Raw genomic sequence first — 19,867 nt, forward strand, 5'->3', positions numbered from 1 at the left:
TGACATTTGACAGTCCTGATTCCAAAACAACGGTCAAATGAAAACAGATGAAAGCCGAGAAGGGGTTACATATTTCCGCTGCAGACTCTTGAGGGGCGTCGGCTTACAGACTGCAGACAACGGCGTTAACAAGATAGTTCAGGAACAAGGGGGCCTACGTCTGGTTCGGTTCATCGCGGCAGTGTCTGCAGGTATGCTTGCAGCTTGACTGGATATATCAAATCCACAAGGCAAGGGTAAAAAGTCTGACAAAGATTGCGCCTTACACGACGACAAGCTGCGAAAACCGTTTCAAGCGGTCCAATGGGGATATGTCGAACAAGGGCTTCCGACAATGACATCCGGAGCCTTGGGCAGAAAACCTGACGACTTCCAGCTCTTTGGAAATTGGAATCGAAACCCCCGCTGACACGCCTCGGTTCTATCTGCCTATCTGCCAGACTGCCATGGTACTCGCGTAAATACTCGCAGGATACTCCACTCTAAAATGCGAACAGACTCGAGAGGGCAGAAAAGCATCCAAGCAGTCAGCAGATAGGCAACGGGACCTGAATAGGGAATGCTTCTCCGATGTCAAACTGGGGTAAGCAGAGAGGCAATGCACATGCAACATGCAGAAGCACTAAATTATTGGTTTTCTGTGTCCGCATGACTATCAGTTCCTCTCACAGTCCGTCCCTCCTGCAAGGCTGCAGCCTGGATAACCGACACACAAGACTAGCAGAAACCCATACCACCCATGCTTCGCTTGACGCTTCAACATTGGGTTCGGGGCGCTACTTCGTCATCCATGCCGGGTAAAGATAGATTCTCTTCATCCACAAGCCTTAAATTCAGAAGCCTTGGATAGAGAAACAAGCATTTTTGGTCGGTCCTGGCGGCAGCAACCGAGGCGGGGTGGACGCGTATGTAGTTTAAAATGAGCTGAACGAAACATACCCAGACCCACGATAACAACCGAATCATCCGTAAACGAGCAACCAGTCAGCGTTTGAAGCGTGGGAGTGAGTTTAATTGAAAAGTGTTTATCGGCTTTTGAGGGTTTTCATTGCCTAGGATTTACGAGATCTTGGGAATTTGGCGAACCGAGATGTATCTTTTTTCGATGATCGAGGCAGTGAGGCCCAATATGGCACACACACACACACACGCACACACAACCTTGACAAAGCTCACGCACGCGCACATACACACACACTTTTTATCTATCTGTCTATTGTCTTACAATTCTCACCCTAAAGCGCCCTCCGCGCCTCAGAGAAGCGTCAAGCCTACGCAGCCGGTGGGTGACAGGCGCTTAAAGCTCCAAGCGTCCCTGCCGCCCAAAATACAGGCAGAGAAGCCAGCCTAGAAAGAAGTCGAGAGCGAGAAAGAGAAGAGGAATGTACGGTTACACAGTAAAGAGATAGACCTTATGGGCTTGAACCGGCGGTCAACGGACGTCGTTCTGCTGGGAAACCCACATCCCGGGACATGTGTCCCGCGGACCGCCCTTCCCCGGGGTTAAGAAACATAAGGTAAGGTAAGCACTGCCATACCACGGGACTGGGGTGGCTAGTGCATGCAGAAACGAACGGAGGTGGTTTAAAACAAGCACTTTTAACCAGCCGACCTTCTTCAAATGGACTAAACATCTTCGTCACCAGATCTTGTTCTCTTGGTTTTCTTTCTATTGTTGAGTTTGGAGAAAAGATCGTCAGGAACTACTAGGACTAAGGAAGGGGGAAAGGCAGGCACCTGGCAAGGGTGAGTGGAAAAGAGTGCCCACTAGCGGGCCGTTCGGGCTGGCGGGGGTTCGGGCGGGGGGCCCCACAATCCGGGAGGTGCGCCCTCCGAGTCCGGGTATCTTGGACTGGACTCTACGGAGTATCTCAGGCAAGAAGATAGATTGCGGAGGGCAGAGAAGATAAGGCCGGGGATCATGATGAAGAGCAGACTTTGGTATAATTAAAAGTTTCACATGAAAAAAAGGGAATTGCTCGTGTTGAAGAGAGAGAAGATAGGCGTAGGTTTTTACAAAGGACACTAGGAGCGCGGGGCGGGAAACCCACAATCCGGATCCCGGACCTTGGACCCCCTGAATGTTATACCCGCCGAGTAAAGACGGAGAGAACCACGACGGCGTTGAATTGAAACCATCTAGATAAAGTCATTGGAACAAGGTTTCAATAGTTTCGGTGACCTCTGTTGCTTTCATAATCTACTACCTCTTAGTTAGATGCAACACCAGAGAACGTTTTCCCGCGGCGGGGACGCTGCGACATCACGACCTCAACTCGGCCGAGACATTTTGCCCAGGCTACGAAGGAAAAACTCACGAGAACGGTGGAACCCACATCCCGCTTGCGCGCCAACGGACTCAGCCCGGAAATATCACGCAAAAAAAGTCCGACGGGCGGATTCACGATAGACCAATTTTCAATAGAACTTTTCGCCATCCACCGTACTCGCGACTCTGTCGCTTTCTCACAAAGTACTTCTAGAGGCACATTTCCAAAGACATTGCATCGTTTCCAGCGTCAATTGAAGAAAAACTCATCAGACATTTGATATTCAGTACCCATATACATTAATCATGAAGCGATTAACCATTGGGAAAAAACGGAACCCATCGTCAAGATCATCGAATAAAATTATCCAGCCATTCTCCATGAACGCCTCCCAAAATAACCAAAAAATCTCAAACAAAATCATGGCAGTCTAATACCGTTCCCGTGAAACACATGGTCCGCGTACACTCATCACTGTAGAATCATTACACGCTTATCCCAAGTCATTAGTTGAAGAGACGCTTGAACACGCCCTTGATCCCCTTTGACTTCTCCTTCTCTCTAGCCTTGTCGTCATCCCTCCTCCTGGTTTCCTCACGAGCACGGCGCCGAGAGTCGTCCGAGTGCTTTGATCTCGGCTTGTCGGCCGTATCAGCCCTCTCAGTCCTCTCAGGTCTCTCGGATCTTTCATATCTCTCAGCTCTCTCGGGCCTCTCGGTTTTCTCATGTCTTTCAGCCCGGTCAGCTGCTTTTGCGGCAGCCCGTTCGGCCTTCTCAGCAGTCCTGCGAGCTTCTCTGCGAGCTTCCTCAGCGACCTCGTCGCGAGCCTTTTGCAATTTGGCGCCGCCTCCGCCTTCGGATCTATCTCTGTGCCTATGCTTATCCCGCGTTGTGCTTGATCGCTTGGGGGTATCGCGCGTGTGAGTAGACTCTTGTCGTCCTGCATCGTCATCCATTGGCGTGTCGTCTTTTGGCGTGGCTGGCGCCGGGGGGTCCTGGGGAGGGAATTTGGATCCAGTCGTACGTTCACCTCTGACGCTGAAGAATCGCCTGGGCTTCTCTGGCGTAGGCTCAATGGATTGTCTCTTGCTGAGGGTGCGGTGCGGGCGCTGATGCTCTGACGTACTGTGGCGACGAGAGCGGTGATGGCTACGTTCGGGAGTGTCCTCGGGTTTGGCAATGGTGTCGGGCTCCTTGCCCTTGCGACGCGAATGCTCTCTCTCGTTCTCGAGTTCGACCTCATGTTGGCGGTCGCGTTCCTTTTCGCGATGCCTATCTCTCGGTCTGTCACGCTCGGGATCGCGTTCGCGCTCCTTGTCTCGGAGTCGTTTCTCCTCTTTGCGTCGATCATGGGCAGCCTGCTCCTCAGGCGTACGCTGACTGCGGTGGTGGTGGTGGCTTCTCTCGCTTCTCTCAGTTCTCTCGGTCCTCTCGGTCCTCTCGCTGCGTTCGCTTCGCCCACTCCGCTCACTACGTTCGCTACGATGACGGGACTGAGAATGAGGGTGGGGGCTCTCTTCGAAACCGCTGTCTTGTCTCTTGATAGGACCTGGCGGAGTTCGAGGGACAGATTCGCCGGATCGGAGAGATCGCTCGCTGTCGGGTCGGTGTCGTCGACTTGAGTGATGTGATGTGTGCGAGTGGCGTCTGCTACTCTCGTGTTCTCTGCTCTCGTCTTCGCCTCGGCTACGGCTTGAAAATGATGCAGGATGGTGAGTCGAGGAGTGGCGTCGTCGTCGGTGCCTCTCGCGCTCTGCTTCCTTCTTCTCTGTAAAGTAGTTAGTATCAAACCTGCTAGTTTTGTCCGCTCCCGTAGTGGTAGTACTCCTGCGTCTGGAAAGAAGGCCTGGTAGAACCCTCCAGAAAAAGGCCTTTTTCGGTTTGATGTCCATTCTCTCCCAGCTGGGCATTGCCTTGATGAGTTGTGAGCTGCTCTGAGATGATGGGCTCATTGGCGGGCGAAGAGTTTCGGCTGTGGCGTAGATGACCACAGCAGCCGCGATGAGTTCCTCCGCTTGCTTAATGGAAACCTTGCGCTGTCGTCTGAGAGCCCTCGCTCTATCCTTGGCGGCCGGTGACATGGAAAGCTCTGGAAGAACCACTGCAGGAGTCGAGGGCCGGAGGCCCCATACTGAGCCATCGGTTTGCGTCCCGCAGTCCGAGAATCCGTCTCGCTGCACGGGACTGAAGTTGGCATCCACATCCGAGTCCTTTTGGTCCACCATGGTGATTGTGTCCAGGGCCGAAATATTATCCAAAGTCTGCGTCAATTTGTCCGATGAGCTGCGACGTGACATTGCGTCTGCTGCAGTAGAATCGGGAGCTTCTCTAGCCGTAGCATCGTCGCCTGAGTCTTTGAGGGCATTGGCAGCAACCAAGCTAGCTGCAGCAGCAACACCAGCGGCGGCGGCTCCAGCATTGAGTGAGTCCTTGTCAATCAACTCGTCGCTATCAGCAGGCTCCGCGTTGTTATCTGGCGTCTGTACTGCTTCTTCGTGCCCATTGGCGTCCACTTCTGGAGATGCCTCCTCAACTGCTTCGGGCTCTGCAGGTTCCTCTGCAGGTTCCTCTTCAGGAGCGTCTTCAGGAGCGTCTTCAGGAGCGTCGTCGGGGTTGACGGGAGCTTCTGAGGTGGGCTCTTCGGAGGCCGCCGGTGTATCTTCAGATGCGCCCTCAGCCTCTATAGGCGCGGCATCCGCCGCCTCAGGAGCAGGCTCTTCGGGGGCGACTTCTTCAGAGACAGCCTCCTCAGGAGCAGCTTCAGGAGTAGGCTCTTCGGGGACAAGCTCCTCAGGGGTAGCTTCTTCTACGGGCTCGGCAAGGGCTTCTTCAGGAGCAGCTTCTTCGGGGGCGGGCTCTGCGGGAGCAGTCGCTTCAGAGGCAGGCTCCTCAGGAGAAGGCTCTTCAGAAACGGCGTCCTCAGGAGGTATCTCGGCCGCTGCGGCGTCTTCTGTTGTGGCTTCAGGAGCAGCTTCATCCAGAGTCGCCCCCTCGGAAGCAGGCTCAGGTGTAGACTCTTCAGGAGAGGCATCATCCACGGCGGGCTCTTCGGAGACAACTTCTGGTACAAGCTCGGTTGCAGGCTCGGTTGCGGGTTCATCAACGGGCTTAGCGACAGGCTCAGCGATGGGCTCCTCCAAATTGGCCTCTTCGGGAGTAGAGTCGGCTGGAGTCTCTAGCGCTTGGTCTGATTCTTCTGTCAAAGCTTCCTCTGCTGCTGGCTCTTCAGGCACTGCATCTGCTGAAACCTCTTCGGGAGCGGCATCAATCTCTGCTGATGCATCTTCGACTTGCTCAGGCTCTTCGGGAGAGGCATCCTCAGGTGTAGCGGCTTCTTCGGGGGTAGCTTCGATAGTCTCAGGCTCCTCTGCTGTTGCCTCGGGAGTAGTCTCAGATGCAGGAGCCTCCTCAAGAGCCGGCTCGTCCACGGCCGAATCTTCTACTGTAGCTGCAGGCTCTTCGGGTGAAGCTTCTTCTGGAACAGGTTCCTCGGCGACTGCCTCCTCTGGCGAAGGCTCAGCTGAGGTGGTCTCGTCGGAGGGAGGTTCGGTTGAAGCTGCCTCTTCTGCGGCCGCCGGTTCGTCCGATGCTGTTTCAGCGGGCTCGGCCTCGGCAGGGGTGTCTTCGAGGACGGGCTCCTCTGAGGGCGGCTCAGTGGGCGCTTCATCTGCGGCGACTTCGGTGTTGTCTTGAGCTGGCGACTCGGTCTCTGCGACAGAAGGCTCCTCGACAGACGGTGGCGACGCTTCATCAGTAGCAGATGGAGGCTCGTCTGAGGGTGGCAAGGCGGCTTCCTCAACAGCAGGCTCTTCGTTGATCGCATCTTGGCTTTCCTGAACCTCCGCAGTGGGCTCTTCCGTGGCGTCTCTTTCCGTAGCTTCCGCAGGCATTGCTGTCTCTTTCCCCTCGACAGGTTCCTTGGATTCCGGCTCCGGGGCGATGTCCTCGGCAGGCTCCGCGACGGGTTCCGGTTCGACGTCCTCGGGAACTTGGCCATCCTGTCCTTCCCGTGCCTCTCCATTGGGGGAATCGGGATTAGGGGAAGGAGGGTAATTCTCACCTGATTTCTCTGCCTCTCTCGTATCAGAGGCAATTGGTCCCACCCTATCCTTGCTTTCCTCAGCATCCACAGACCGCGTCTGTTCATTATCTGCTGCCACCGCCACCGCCGCTCCCGTGGCTACTGCTGCCGCTGCCACCGCAGCCGCTGCAATTTCTGCTGCGTGGTCTTCAGTTTCCGCTGTCGCGGGTGCTTCAACATCTGCTTCGACTGGTGGCTCTGGCTCGGCAGGGGCAGGTTCCTCGACTGGTTCGGCTGCTGGTTCCGGCTCGGCGGCAGCAGCTTCTTCAACTGGAGCAGACTCGACAGCTGCTGCAGCAGGCTCCTCTGGCTCAGCAGGCTCCTCTGGCTCAACGGGTGCTTCTGGCTCAGCAGGTGCTTCTGGCTCAGCAGGTGCTTCTGGTGCTGAAGCAGGCTCCTCGACTGGCGCAGGTTCCTCAACAGCAGCTTCTGCAGCTGCTTCCGGCTCCGCGGGCGCTTCTGTCTTTACGGGAGCAGGTTCTTCGACAGGAGCAGGCTCCTCAGCCGCCGCGGGCTCCTCAATTGATACGGATTCTTCCGCTGGTGCAGACTCTTCGGCCGGGGCAGGAGCTTCAACAGCTGCTTCTGCAGGCGCGTCTGGCTCAGCTGGTGCCTCTGGCTCAGCAGGCGTAGGCTCTTCAGCAGGCGCAGGCGCAGGATCATCTGTCGGGGCAGGTTCCTCAGCAGGCGTAGGCTCTTCAACCGGTTCAGCCGCGGGATCTGCGTCGGGGGTCTCGGTCTCCTGAGCAGGCTCAGGTTCCGGTGCCGGCGTTTCTTCTACTGCGGCAGCGTGATCCGCCTCCGCGAGAGCTTCGGCGAGTTCAGGCTCCTTGGTCTCTTCCGTAGCTGGCTCAAACGCCGGTTCCGGCTCCGCCTCCTCAACTTCGGGTGCAGGCTCCGCCTCGGCGGCCGGATCGGGTTGGGCCTCTTCGGCCTCTAGAGCGGTCTCAATCGGGACGGCAGGCGACTCAGCGGCAGCGTCCGTGGCCCCCTCGACAACCTCGGTCTGAGGCTCGGGGTCGTTGACTTCTGCTGCGGCAACTTCTACAGCAGCGGCTTCGGGCTCTTTGGCTTCTTCGGTCGCTGCTGGCGCCTCCGGCTCTGGAGCCGTGTCCTTGACATCGGCAGCGTCTTCAGCCGGAGTAGTAGCATCGGCTGGAGTGGGTTCCGGTTCGGGCTCAGGCTCAGGCTCATTCGACTCAGGAGCAGGAGCAGGATCAACGGCGTCCGCAGTAGGTTCCGCCTCAGCCGCGGGCTCTGCTTCTTTTGCTTCTGCCACGTCGACCGCAGCTTCGGGTGCTTCAGCATCCTCGGCAGGGGGAGCAGGGGCAGACACGGGTTCCTCAACCACTGCCTCAGCCGGAGGTTCAGGTGCGGACTCCTGAGTTTCAATAGCAGCTTCCGCTTCAGGAGCCACCTCTGCCTCAGCAGCAACCTCAACCTCAGGAACAGTCTCAGCCGCAGCCTCACCCTCAAGTTCCTTGACGTCCGCTTCAGTAACAGCACCAGTCTCGGGTTCTGCCTCTTTAACGTCAGAAGCTGGCTCAGCAGCAGGTTCAACATCAGCCTTCTTGACTTCCTCAGCTACAGTCTCCGGAACAGGCGCTGCCTCCTCTGCCTCGGCAACGACGACTGCGTCGGCCTCGGGCTCGTCTTTAGATTCGGCAGCAGGCTCAGTTTCAGCAGCAGGTTCAGCTTCAGCAGCGGGCTCAGCTTCAGGGGTAGGCTCAGCAGCAGGATCGACCTCCTTCGCCTCAGAGGAAGCTTCAGGGACAGCTTCTGCTTCGGGCTCGTTGGTTTCCTCGGCCGCTAGGGCTGCCTCAGCTGGCGCCGTCTCGACTTCAGGCTCTGCTGCTGGCGCTTCGGGCTCAGGATCCTTAATCTCAGGATCCCCCTCGACCTTGGCGGCCGATTCGTTGTCATCTGCGGAAGCCGCTGCTTCGGGCGTAGGCTCCTCGACTTCGGCCGCTGCTGCCTCCTCAGGTTGAACCTCGGGGTCGGGAGCAGTAGCAGCAGCATCAGCCTCAGGAGGCGCCTCGCCAGCATCTTCGACGGCCTCTGCAGCCTTCTCTGGAACAGGTTCTTCTGGGGCAGGAGCAGGAGGGGCGGAAGCGGTCTCAGCCTCGGGCCCTGGAGCTTCCTCATTTGACGGCTCTGCTTGTGCATCTGGAGTCGTCTCCAGTTCAGGTTCCTTGGCGTCTGGGACCGGGTCCGTAGTTGTGACTTCGTCGTTGGTCTCGGGTGTCGACGCTGGTTCTGCCTCAGCAGCGGGCTCAGGCTTGGGATCCTCAGCAGCGGCAGGTGCCTCTGGCTCCGCAACGGTAGTTTCTGCGGCGGCCTCGGGCTCAGGCGCAACTTCAGTCTCGGTGGCTTCGGTCTTGGACTCCTCAGGATTGGCTTCAGGCTCAGTAACCTCGGCAGGCGTTTCGGCCGGGGTCTCCTCGGGAGCTTCTGGCTCGACCTCCACTTCAGCGGCAGCGGTAATCGGCTCCTCTGGGGCGGGATCGGAAATTGTCTCTTCAGCCTTGGTATCCTCGGGCGTGGCTTCGGCCTCAGTGGCAGGTTCTATTTCTTCTTTAGTATCCTTGGTCCCTGGGGAGAGAATGGCCACGGTAAAACTGAATTCTTTGCCGTCACTGATGATTTCGTATCCGTCCATACCTTCAGTTGAGACAACTACGTCGTCTGTGGCGGCGGCCTTCTCGGATGCGTCGGCGGCAGTGGCATCTGGGGTACCGGCTTCAGTTTCCTTGGGGACTTCTGGAGCATCCTCTGGGCTGTCCTTTGGTATGGCGGCAGCTTCGTCCTCTTTCGATATCTCGGGCTCGGCTGCAGTGGGCTCGGCTTCGGCGGGTGTAGCCTCAGGAGCAGTATCAGGCTCGGCAGCAGCCTCAGCTTCAGCGTCCTTGGTAGCATCAGCTTCAACTACAGCTGTCGCTGCCTCGGTTTCAGCTTCAGGAGCAGCCTCAGGAGCAGCCTCAGGAGTGACTTCAGGGGCATCCTCGGGAGAAGTCTCAGGAGCGGCTTTAGAAGTACTCTCAGAAGCAGCCTCGGGAGCCGCGTCAACAGGAGCCTCAACCTCTGCCGCAGCTTCCACAGCAGGCTTCTCCGTAGCATCAACCTCAGGAGCCACGGCAGGCTCATCTACGGCAGCATGCTCTGCCGCGGCTTCGATAATAGCCTCTTTAGGAGCTTCAGCTTCAGCCTCGACTGGCTCAGAAGGATCTGGCTCAACGCTTGCAACTCCAACTTCTTCTGCCTTGGTAGCCTCCGCCTCAGCTTTTGCAGGAGGGCTGTCCTCTTCCTTGGGAGCGGGAGATGCATCCTCCTGGGCAGGTGCTGACTCAGGCTCTTCGGTCTCGTCGGTGGCTGCCTCGACTGGCTTCGGAGAATCGAGTGTGGCATCAGCCGCGGCCTCAGGCTCTGACTCTTTTGGAGGTTCAGGTTCAGCGCTCTCCGCAACCTCCGTCGAAGGCTCAGCTTCAACCTCCTTGGAGCCTCCGGTGTTAGCTTCGGGTTCGGATTCCTTAGGAGGCTCGGCGTCGTCGGCATTTGCTGTCTCAGCGGCAGGCTCAGGAGCTTCCGCAGGATCAGCGGCAGCTTCGACTGATGCCTCGGCCGCCTCAGCGACCGCGGGCTCGGGCTCGGTCTCTGCCGGCTGAGTCACCGAGTTGGCTCCCTTATCTTCAGCGGCAGACTGCTCCTCGGTCGGCTCGGCCGCAGTGACTGGCTCGACGGGCTTGTCATTAGCATCAGCAGAAGCTGGCGCATCTTCACTAGTCGGAGCAGTCTCTTCTTGTGGTGCTGCTGGTTCTGCCTCCGTTGTGGCGTCGTCAGGCTTGGACTCTTCAGCAGCTGCATCAGCGGTCGTCGCATCCTCTGGTATAGCCACAGGTTCGGCCTCAGCAGGTGCTGCCTCTTCCTTGACCTCGGCGGGCTCAGCCAGAGTAGATTTTTCGCTTTCACCTACTTCAGCTGGAGCATCAGTTGTCTCAGTCGGAACCTCTGCAGGGTCGGGTGCGTCAGCCGGAGCATCAGGCACTGGTGCTTCATCTGAGGCGACGGGAGCTGGTTCAGCCTCTTCGGGCGTCGCAGCATCATCTGTGGGGGCATCTGTCTCGGCGACTGCGACATTGGTTGCATCCTCTACAGCTGGTGTCTCGGCCGCAGCTTCAGCGGGGGTCTCTTCCGATGACACTGCTTCTTCAGCTGCCGGAGTCTCAGCAGCTACCTCCGCCGGTCCTGGCTCGACTGAATCGGCCTCTTTAGCGACCTCAGAAGGAGCTGAAGATGCATCTGTCTCAACATTTGCCTCGGTGTCGGCAGTTGCAGTCGTCGATGCTTCTTGCGGCGTTGGTTCCTCGGAGGTCGGCATTTCCGCTGCCTCAACCAAGGGCTCGCTTGAGGTCTCAGCTGGAGCTGGTTCATCAGATGCCTCGCCAGCAACAGCTTCGACAGCCGGAGCTTCGGCAGGAGTAGTATCCTCAGTCTTGGCCTCAGAAGTTTCTTCGGCCGCAGGAGTAGCAGGAGCGGGGGAATCCTCAGGCGAAACCTCTGCAGGTGGCTCCTCAGGGGCGGGATCTTCGGACTTGACATCGACCGCAGCAGGTTCTTCTGCGGGCGCGGATTCTTCGATCAAGGCGTCATCCGGAGCATCGACCGGAGCTTCGACCGGAGCTTCGACCGGCGCAACGGCAGGAGCATCGATAGCAGACTCATCCGCAGCGGTAGCGTCATCCGGCTTAGTCTCTTCCGCGGCTTCAGCAGCAGGCTCTGCGTCAATGGGCGCTTCGGTCGCAGGCTCTACAGGGGCAGCATCTTCTGGCTTTGGCTCTTCGGAAGTCTCGGTGACGGGCTCATCCGCAGGAGTAGAACCCTCCGGCTTCTCTTCAGCTGAACCTTGAGTAGCTGGCTCCTCAGGGGCTGCAGTCTCTTCAGGTGCTGGCGCGGAATCGTCAGGCTTTGACTTAGCAGTAGCATCGTCAGTTGCCATTTCCTCGACTGGAGCAGCGTCTCCAGACTCGGCTTCGACTGGGGCATCAACCGCAGCATCCGTAACAGTTGCAGTCTCTTCCGATGCAGGCTCAGCTGGAGGCTCGCTAGCGGACTCCTCAGCTGGTGCAGCAGTCTCAGGCTCTGCATCAGCGGGCGCGTCGGGGGTTGGATCCGGGACTGTCGACTCCTCAGACTTGACTTCGTCAGTCACCGGTCTAGCATCGTCTGGTGTAGGTGCGGACTCGTCGGACTTTTCCTCTGTAGGTGTCTCTGCGGCTATTTCGGGGACTGCGTCAGCAGGTGCGTCGGCAAGAGTTGCGTCTTCAGGCTTGTCGTCCGCTTCCTTGTCAGCTTCGCCTTCAGCCTGGGCCTCAGGGGCCTCGGGAACAGCTTCGGCAATTGGTGTGTCGTCAGTCTGAGGTTCCGCTGGAACAGGCTCTGCTTCAATTGTAGAAGGTTCATCGGCTGCAACCTCCTCACTGAGAGCTTCAGGTGTAGCTTCTGTTGCCTCTGGATTCGCTTCTGCTGGTGGATCTACTGCGTTATCTTGGCTGTCTTCTGTCGGCGCTTCCACAGGAGCTTCGGCGGGAGCTTCGGCAGGAGCTTCGGCGGGAGCAGTGTCTACAGCCGCAGACTCCGTTGCCTCTGCAATGGCTTCGGCAGCGTCTGGCGATATTTCCGTAGACAACTCGTCATCAACTTTGGCGTCGTCAAGACTGTGGTCAGCAGCTGGCTCAAGATCAGCTTCGGCAGCCGGCGTTTCTTCCTTGGCCTCGACGACGGCTGTCGGAAGCGGAGCTGGGACATCCTCCATCTTTGGCGGCTTGGCGTCCTCTACCGGGGGTTGCGGCGGCGGAGGGGGGATCGATCTTGAGCTCTCGACCGGCTCTGGTTCGGCGTCTTTTCCGCCTTTGCCCTTCTTTTTCTTCTTCTTGTCTTTCTTCTTGTCCTTGTCCTTGTCCTTTTTGGAGGATTCCTTCGTCTTCGTCGGAGACACAGGAGCCTCCTCTGGAACGATCTCTTTCTCTTTTATCGGTTCAGGCGTGGGCTCAGGCTCGGGCTCGGGCTCAGGTTCAAGCTCAGGTTCCGGTTCGGGCTCGGCTTCTACGGGCGGCGGTGGCGGAGGTGCAGCAGTTTCCTCCTTTTTGCCCTTCTTCTTCTTCTTCTTGTCCTTTTTTGAAGATTGTGTCGGCCACTCGTCTTCGGCTATGCCGTTTTCTTGTGGCAGTTCAGGCGTGGGGAGCTCAGGGGCGGCAGCCGGTGGCTCCTCATAAATGTATTGTGTTGCCTTCTTGTCCTTCTTTGCCTTCTTTTTGCTCTTTTTACTGCTGCTGCTGGCCTGTGCAGGCTGTGAGGGATACGTCACGCCATTGGCATACACGTCGCCGTCTGTAAGATAAGGGGGTTAGGCGTGCTCATGCGATACTCAAAGCGCAATCTAACGTGACTTACCATTTTCCAGCTCTGAATCTGATGGTTGGAAATACTTGACGTTGGAGAAGTCTTGGGTTTGGACATGGTTCCAATCAAGGTTCTGCCGGTAGGGGCAGAAATCGACTGGTTCTTCCGAATTCATGCTTCCGGGACTCGTGGATTATGGGGGTCCTTGTTTCGCAAAACTTGATCAATGCTGATCCGGGGGAGATGGTCTGATGTTGTCTACGGCGCACGTAGACGGCTGTCGTTGGCGAGAGATGAGATTGAGAGTTCTTTTCTTGACAAGTTCTCAATGTTCTTGTGATAGTGCGGTGCCCAAGCCGGAGTAGGAAGTTCGAGTCTCTTGGGCTGGTATCGCGAGACTCAAAAGGATGTACAGAGAGGTATCTTGTCGCCTGTGAGACCGTGTTGTGGTGTAAACAACAGACAAAAGTGTAATGGGCAGTTATGACAAGGAAGTAACAGGTTTCTAGTCTCGGCTTGACACTGGATAGAGTTGAGAAATAAGGGACCAAGAGTGACGAGATGCGTCTCGACTACGACAATCCCGGGAGGACACAATTGGGCTAAGCTGTGGGAAGAAAAGTAGACTCTCGAGAAGCAGGGGGGAGCTTTCCCAGCAGTGCCAAACATCACAAGCATCACTGGTCTGTAGCAGGGTTCAAGGTGCGGGAGTAAGGGGTCCCTGACGCAGGCCTACCCCACGCTGTCCCCACGAATGGAGACAAATTCTGGCAGTCTCAGAGTCCAAGTGATCACTGTCGTGCGTGCTTAAGAGCCATTGGCTCAAGTGAGGCGGAACAAGCACTGGCGCCACGTCGCAATTGGGTTGGACTGGGGAGTGCGGATTCTGGGACTCGGGAGCTTGAGTGATGTGATAAATGATGTGACGAGAGGCAAGGCAAAGGAACAGAATTGGACTTGGAACATCAGACGGACAAGGAGACAAGGAGGAGGGTTGATGGCTGCCCAACGACGATGCGATTGGAAGCGAGCGGCCAACCCGCATAATCAGACGGGCTCAACGAGGCCGGGCATGAACGTCGGTGATTTTTTCCCGGGACATGTGGTTTACTTTTTGTGGTCTTGTCCCTTTCCGTAGTCTCATAGGGCCATAACTAAGTCTCAAGATGACATACCGCTACCGCCGTGCCGTTGAAGTCCATTGATTCTATCGGATGATTACCGTCGCTTGACTTTTACCCACAGTAGCCGACATCATTGCGGATGCCATGGGGAAAAGAAGCCTACGGTCAGTCTTTGCGGTGAGGCATTGGAATAGACTGAGAGACCACAAGAGAACAAGGCACAGTGCCTGTCTACCAATCATCTTCATGAGGCGGCGATGGATGAATAATACCGAGGAGGTTGAATGTATTCGTACTTGGCCTGAAAAGGGCTCGAAAGGCTTAGGCTCTCCAAGACTCTGCTGAGGACGAGGGAATTTTTGGGTTCGATGAAGTGTCAAGTGTCAAGCATCCCTCCACTCAGCGGCTATGAGCTAATAATTGCTGTGCTGCGCTGGTCGTTGATTTCCGGCCCAAGTGCACTCGCACGCATCGGGCAGTCGGAGCAGGGTAGGTCGATGGGCCGGCCCACTAGGGCCAGGCATATCCTTGTACATATGCACAGGTCCTCATCGCGCCTGGCGAGACATATGTAAGGAAACGATTGCCGACGGAAGAGTGGTTCCTGGAACATAATGGAGGGTAAACCCAACCTTCTTCCCATGATTCGTCTTGTTCAAAGAGATGGAGGGTGGACAAGGGAGAAGCCGCGGTTTGGCTAGAAGTAGTAAGACGGCGTCGAGAGACCGTTATGCTTGTGCACTTGGCCACTTGTTGACTGGCACTTTGCTTCGATAGACGCTCACCAGCGGCTGGCATGTTAATGGTGGGGGTTGGAGGTGAGCGCGGTTTGTTTCTCATCGGTCATTAAACCCCCGGTCAGCGAGGTGCAACGTGGCTCGCCTGGCTGAGGCTCGTCTCTGAAGATCCATGCAGCAAAGGTCCGGACCACGGCTGGCGGGAGGGGCGGATGTGACTGCAGTGACAGTGACAGTGGCACCAGCAGAAGAGTGGTGGGGTTGGGTTGGGCGACGGCTTGTAACGGGCTGTGTTCTTCGGCTGTCTGCGAGGAAGTAGGACGTGGGCGTGCAAATTCGAGAAATACAATGCTGTGATGACCATGTCATGTCAGCAAGGCGTTTTCCGTGGAACGACTTGCTGTGCCATCCAATGTAACCGCCGGATTGAGTGTTCGGGCAAAAGAAGTTGGTGAGAGTAAGTTAGTGAGGTTAGCGGAGGTTGGGCCGACGTCGATATGGGATGGGACGGGATGGCATGGCTCCTCCCGAGGTCAGTGTCTGAAAGGTGCAGTAGCCCAGTCTAGCCCAAGCAGATGCGTACGTTGGCTGTGTACCGATATGATGGCGTCGGTGCGATTGGTGCCCTGCGAGAACCCGACTTGGTCCGACTACATACATGCCACTGGACACGAGAGGAAGAATCAATGGGGCCGTACATGAGTCGGCGGTTGGGCGCTGAGAGGACGGCAGACAGCATGGCTGGTGGTATTGGGCGGACCTGGCGACCGATGATCGAAGACTGATTGATGGCCGATGGAGAGAATGAGTCGGTAACATTTTTGCGAGGGAGGCATCGAGGTTGTGAGGGAAGCCATCGCGGTCCCAAGGCTGATACGTATACTGATATTACTAGGAAGGTCAAGTAATCGTCGGGTACATGGTCGTGAATAAAGCCAGCTGTTGATTGATGTCGCGGACTGCCACAACGGGCGCCCAATTGCGGTGGATCAGGCTCATCGTCGATTGTTTTGTTGTTTATGCGAAAGAAGACCCATCCATGAAAATGTTTGCAGGGAAGCGGAAGAGGTAAGGCCAAGGGAAGAAATTGAGTTGGCAGTCCTGACTCCTTGACCCGAGCTTTTGCCAGGAAGATGGTTTCACTTTCTTCGGGAAGGAAGCATTGGTCGCTGTCACGTCACAGCCGGCGTATTGGGAAAGACGTTGCTACCTACGGATACACTAAGGTAAGTCCCTAACGTACCTACCTCACCGCTAGGAATTTCGGTGTGGCATGTGGCAGGCGCCGACACCTGCAACTTTACAGTGCCTGCCCTGGCCGTTGATACCTCACGAGCCCACTTAGGTAAGCCCCGGCACCCTTGTAGAACCTGAACAACCAACGACCGACCTTGAGGCTTGACTCTTTGAGTTGGCGCATTCCAAGGTTTTGCTCTCAAGAAAGTTGAGAAGCCTGTCCATAGGTGCTCAATTAAGTTGCGTATGTGGATCTCGATAAGGAGCTTGTATCGGTGTCCCCGTCATAGCCCAATATCGTAGCTAATTAGCCATGACGGTGACGGAAAATACTTTCAAAGCATCTCGAAGAAAAATCCACTCTTCCAGCCCTCTATGTTCCCAGTGTGCTGGGCCTTCGAAGGCTCTCCTGGCAGCCCAACCGCCCTAAATTTCTGGCGACTCCATCCGCAAGACACCGCAGAGGACTCTGGTGCCCATTGACCGAGCTTGCATTGATCGTGTAAGAAAGCCTCATTTGACTTCTTACGATGACCCAGCCCACATTTAGATCGCAATGATAAGGTCCCGGATTCACATCAGGCATCCTGTCCAGGAATCCATGGAATTTACATGAGTCGAAAAGAGGCAGCCGAGTGCTCCGCAGAGTCGACAGCCGCCACCTCAACACAGCAGGTCCGTAACTGTGCCACGAAGGGGAGAGTGATTGTGGGCCACCAGAACTCCGGCTCGCGATCGGTCACTCCTGACGACTGGCGGTGTGCCGAGACACGTGAGGAATGGCTCCTGTCCCGGTCCCGGTCCGGTGGGGACCTCTTTGAGACAGCGAACTTGGCACTGCCGGTGGACCGGCGAGAGTATGTCTCGCCCGCTTCTCGCCCGTTTGCTCACCGGACTATACATCGCTCCAACGCGGCAGCGCTTCCGATGCATTAGCCCTCAAGTATCTTGTCCTGTCCATCAAGGAAAAACGCGCCAGCGCTGCAATAGCTTCTCAACAACAATCAATATGTCTCTATGAAAAAGTGAGGTGTGCGTAGTACTCGTAGACTGTAAAAAGTGCCACTCCAGCAAACCAGAAAAGCTTGTCAAACTCCCTCCCATCAGCCTCCACAACCGCGAGATTCCTATCGAATGGCACCCACGTAACCCAAAACGCCAACGCCAGTAGACAGGTCTGAGAAAGAGGGGCAGGTAGCTGAGAAACATGTGAACGAGGACCGCTTCGTGATCGTAGTCGTCGTCGTGGTGAGCATGTTTGTGTATATCGAGTGTGTCGTAGGGAATCCACTTCTCTGGGCAGCTGTAATATTCGACCTGCTTATCCCATCGCGCCGCAATTCTCATGCAAAGCCTCTAGAAGCTCCATCCCGAACCAGGAATGCTATGCCATCGTTCTCGACCATCCCCACAGGATCGCCTCACACCTGACTTCTTCACATAGCCATCTCCGCCTGCAGCTTTCGAAGCTCGGCCTCTTCGTCGTCCTCTTCGACGGCTTGCGCCTTGCCTTTGACTGGTTTATCCTGTCAGCAAATCACTCTCGTCATAGTCTCGTACGGCGGGATCTCCTCACTCGGTCCGTTCGCGGCGGCAGGCATCTGGTGGACGCGGTCTGACACAGGTACCGTGCCAGTGCCCACCATTTGCTCGTCCAGAGCCTCCTGCTGCATTTGATCCAGCTCATCCTCCAGATCCTCGTCGATGATGTTGTCGGTCTGGCCTGTCGTGATAGCGTTGACGATTTCCTCGCTAAGCGCATTCTGTTCGCGCAGATCCTCCCTGTTTGTGTAGTCAGCATATGTCCTTCGTACTGGCTTGCAAACTTCGAAACGTACATTGTCTGGTCCACCTTGTCCACGGTGAGCTTGCCGTGGATACCCTTCATGGCCTGGCCAGCCTTCTCCATTGCCAACAGCGTCTCGCGGTTGATATTCGCCGACTCGATAGCATTGATTTGAGACTCGAGTGTCGTGATTTGCGAAATAGTTTGTTCGAGGCTGTGTTCGTGGCCCTTCTTGCGACGCAAGGCAGCCTTTGCGGCTATCACGATATCCCGTCAGCATTCAGTCTCCCCGCAATCTCGATTGCTCAAAGAAGTTACCGTTCTTGTTTGTGTTGACGTTCTTCCTCGCAATAGTATCTTGTTCATCCATCAACGTCTGAAGATGCTTCTCTCTCTTTTGCAGCATATCAAGCTGGACCCTAAGGCCGAGGATTGCATCTTTGGCATCGTTCTTCTTCTTGGCGCCACCGCCACCGCCAAACCAGCCCCAGACGCCAGACATGATCAGATGTGTTGAAGTTTCGAGTTTGCTAGAATGATTCGAGTAGATCGAATGGATTCCGGTCGTTTATGAGGTTGTGCGCAGGCAGCGATCGTTCGAAGGCAGCCGTATTCCGGGGTTGCGTGGCACTCGACCGAAGTTTGATGGCGGGGTACCGAAACGGGAAACAAGCGGGCACTCGTCGTCGTCAACGAGCCGCAACTTTAGCGAAAGCGTACTGATAGGCGGAGTTGCCAGTAATATCTATATCGTGCGACGAACACCCGCGGCTCGCTCAAGTCAAGTTGTCGCCAAGTTGATAGTTGGAAGGCTGATAGATAGAGTCAGGCAGGTAGTCGGCAGGTAGGTATGATGCAAGCTCCCGACTGGCTCAGCGACGCCGTTTAGTGGGCAAGCGATGACGGCGGTTGTGCCCAGCAACAGTGCCGCCGCCTGATTTAGCCGCGGTTCAGCCGATCATGTGAGACGCCCGCGTGACAGGCGACCTTTGGTGGTTACCTTACCTAGGTACCTGACCTAGATAAGCCATATCTTATCGCCAATAGATAAGGTATGTAAGGTACCTAGGTAGATAGGTACCTGACCTGGAGTGCACGCGCCCGGGTGACCGGAATTGCAGGCGCCAGCAGCTGTCAACATCCACCACTCCCTTCCTCCCCAGTGAGTCCTTCTATATCATGGTCGGGAGAAACTACAAAGTCGATTCTACGCACAACGTCCCTCGGACATGCACTACCTTACCTGGTAGCCTCAGATGATCGTTGTCTAATTCATTTCGCCGGCCACCTGACCGGACCTTACCTTCGACTTGGCCAAGCAGTGATGCATATTGTTCGAGGCCTGAAACTGACAATCGCCTAAGCCATGTCTAGAGGCCCGCTGCCTTCTCAGCTTTGTCTCCTGTCAGACTTGCCGTCTCGACCACAGGGCGACAAGGTCAGATTCCTCGGCTGGTAAGTCTTGATGCTTCTTTTCCACTTCTTACTTTGATGGATGATGGGTTCCAGTCAAATGTCAAGTGTCGTCTATTGATGACCATACTAATTGGCATCAGTGTAACTGCGTACTCGACGCACTCAGCTGTGCTCACGCTAGAGCACAGCTTTCCCAAAGGATCCGATATCAGTGTACTGGTCGACGTTCAGCTCTTGCTCAGTACCATGACTTCAAACCAGACACGCATCGGCGAGTGGGTGAATGTGGTTGGCTATCTCACGCCTCCTCCCCCGGGAACGCGGGCCAAAGGGACGACCCGTGAAGCACCTATAGCCACCGTCCAGGCACTGATGCTCTGGTCCGCTGGCCCTCTCAATCTTCAGCGGTACGAGGCTTCCTTCGCAATGACTTGAAGTAGAGTCTAGATGAATCTATGCCGCCCGTTGGGGAAGACGATACACACCATCTACTACCATAAGCTGCCGCCTGACCTGAGAGGAAGCGGACATTGGCCTCGGTAACAATGTAGGCAGACGTGTCATGCTCACCACCGCAACCAGGCTCCCGTGTCTCTTCTAATTCGTAACGCATGCCACGAACCACCAGGCATGGATAAGAGATCTCATATTGGGACTGAGGATGGGCTTTCTTTCAGCATTTGCGACGGAGCACGGTCCGAGTAGAATGTCAGCCACGCCATCCTGCCAATGGTTTCATTGAACAAACATTCTCGGCCCGCATGAACGTGCTGCTAGCCTACAACGACGATTTGGTCCGGTACAAATGCACCTTGTCAATC

The 19,867-nt window shown here is 56.2% G+C and overlaps 2 protein-coding genes across 2 annotated transcripts; both read right to left on the reverse strand.

The window, feature by feature from the left end:
• Positions 1–2,776: 2,776 nt before the first annotated feature.
• N0V96_005251 (uncharacterized protein) lies at positions 2,777–12,922 on the reverse strand (the record flags this gene model as incomplete). The annotated part of the gene is made up of 2 exons (XM_053197594.2): positions 2,777–12,735; positions 12,799–12,922. 2 exons carry the CDS (start codon positions 12,920–12,922, stop codon positions 2,777–2,779), a joined length of 10,083 nt encoding a protein of 3,360 aa, XP_053044965.2.
• Positions 12,923–17,280: 4,358 nt separating this feature from the next.
• On the reverse strand, positions 17,281–18,132 carry SNF7 (ESCRT-III subunit protein snf7; the record flags this gene model as incomplete). The annotated part of the gene is made up of 4 exons (XM_053197593.2): positions 17,281–17,360; positions 17,421–17,626; positions 17,683–17,887; positions 17,949–18,132. 4 exons carry the CDS (start codon positions 18,130–18,132, stop codon positions 17,281–17,283), a joined length of 675 nt encoding a protein of 224 aa, XP_053044964.1.
• Between the last annotated feature and the right edge of the window lie 1,735 nt (positions 18,133–19,867).

Source organism: Colletotrichum fioriniae, assembly GCF_027942845.1.
Source record: "Colletotrichum fioriniae strain IMI 355084 chromosome Unknown scaffold_5, whole genome shotgun sequence".
In the NCBI taxonomy this organism is placed as follows: Eukaryota; Fungi; Ascomycota; class Sordariomycetes; order Glomerellales; family Glomerellaceae; genus Colletotrichum; species Colletotrichum fioriniae.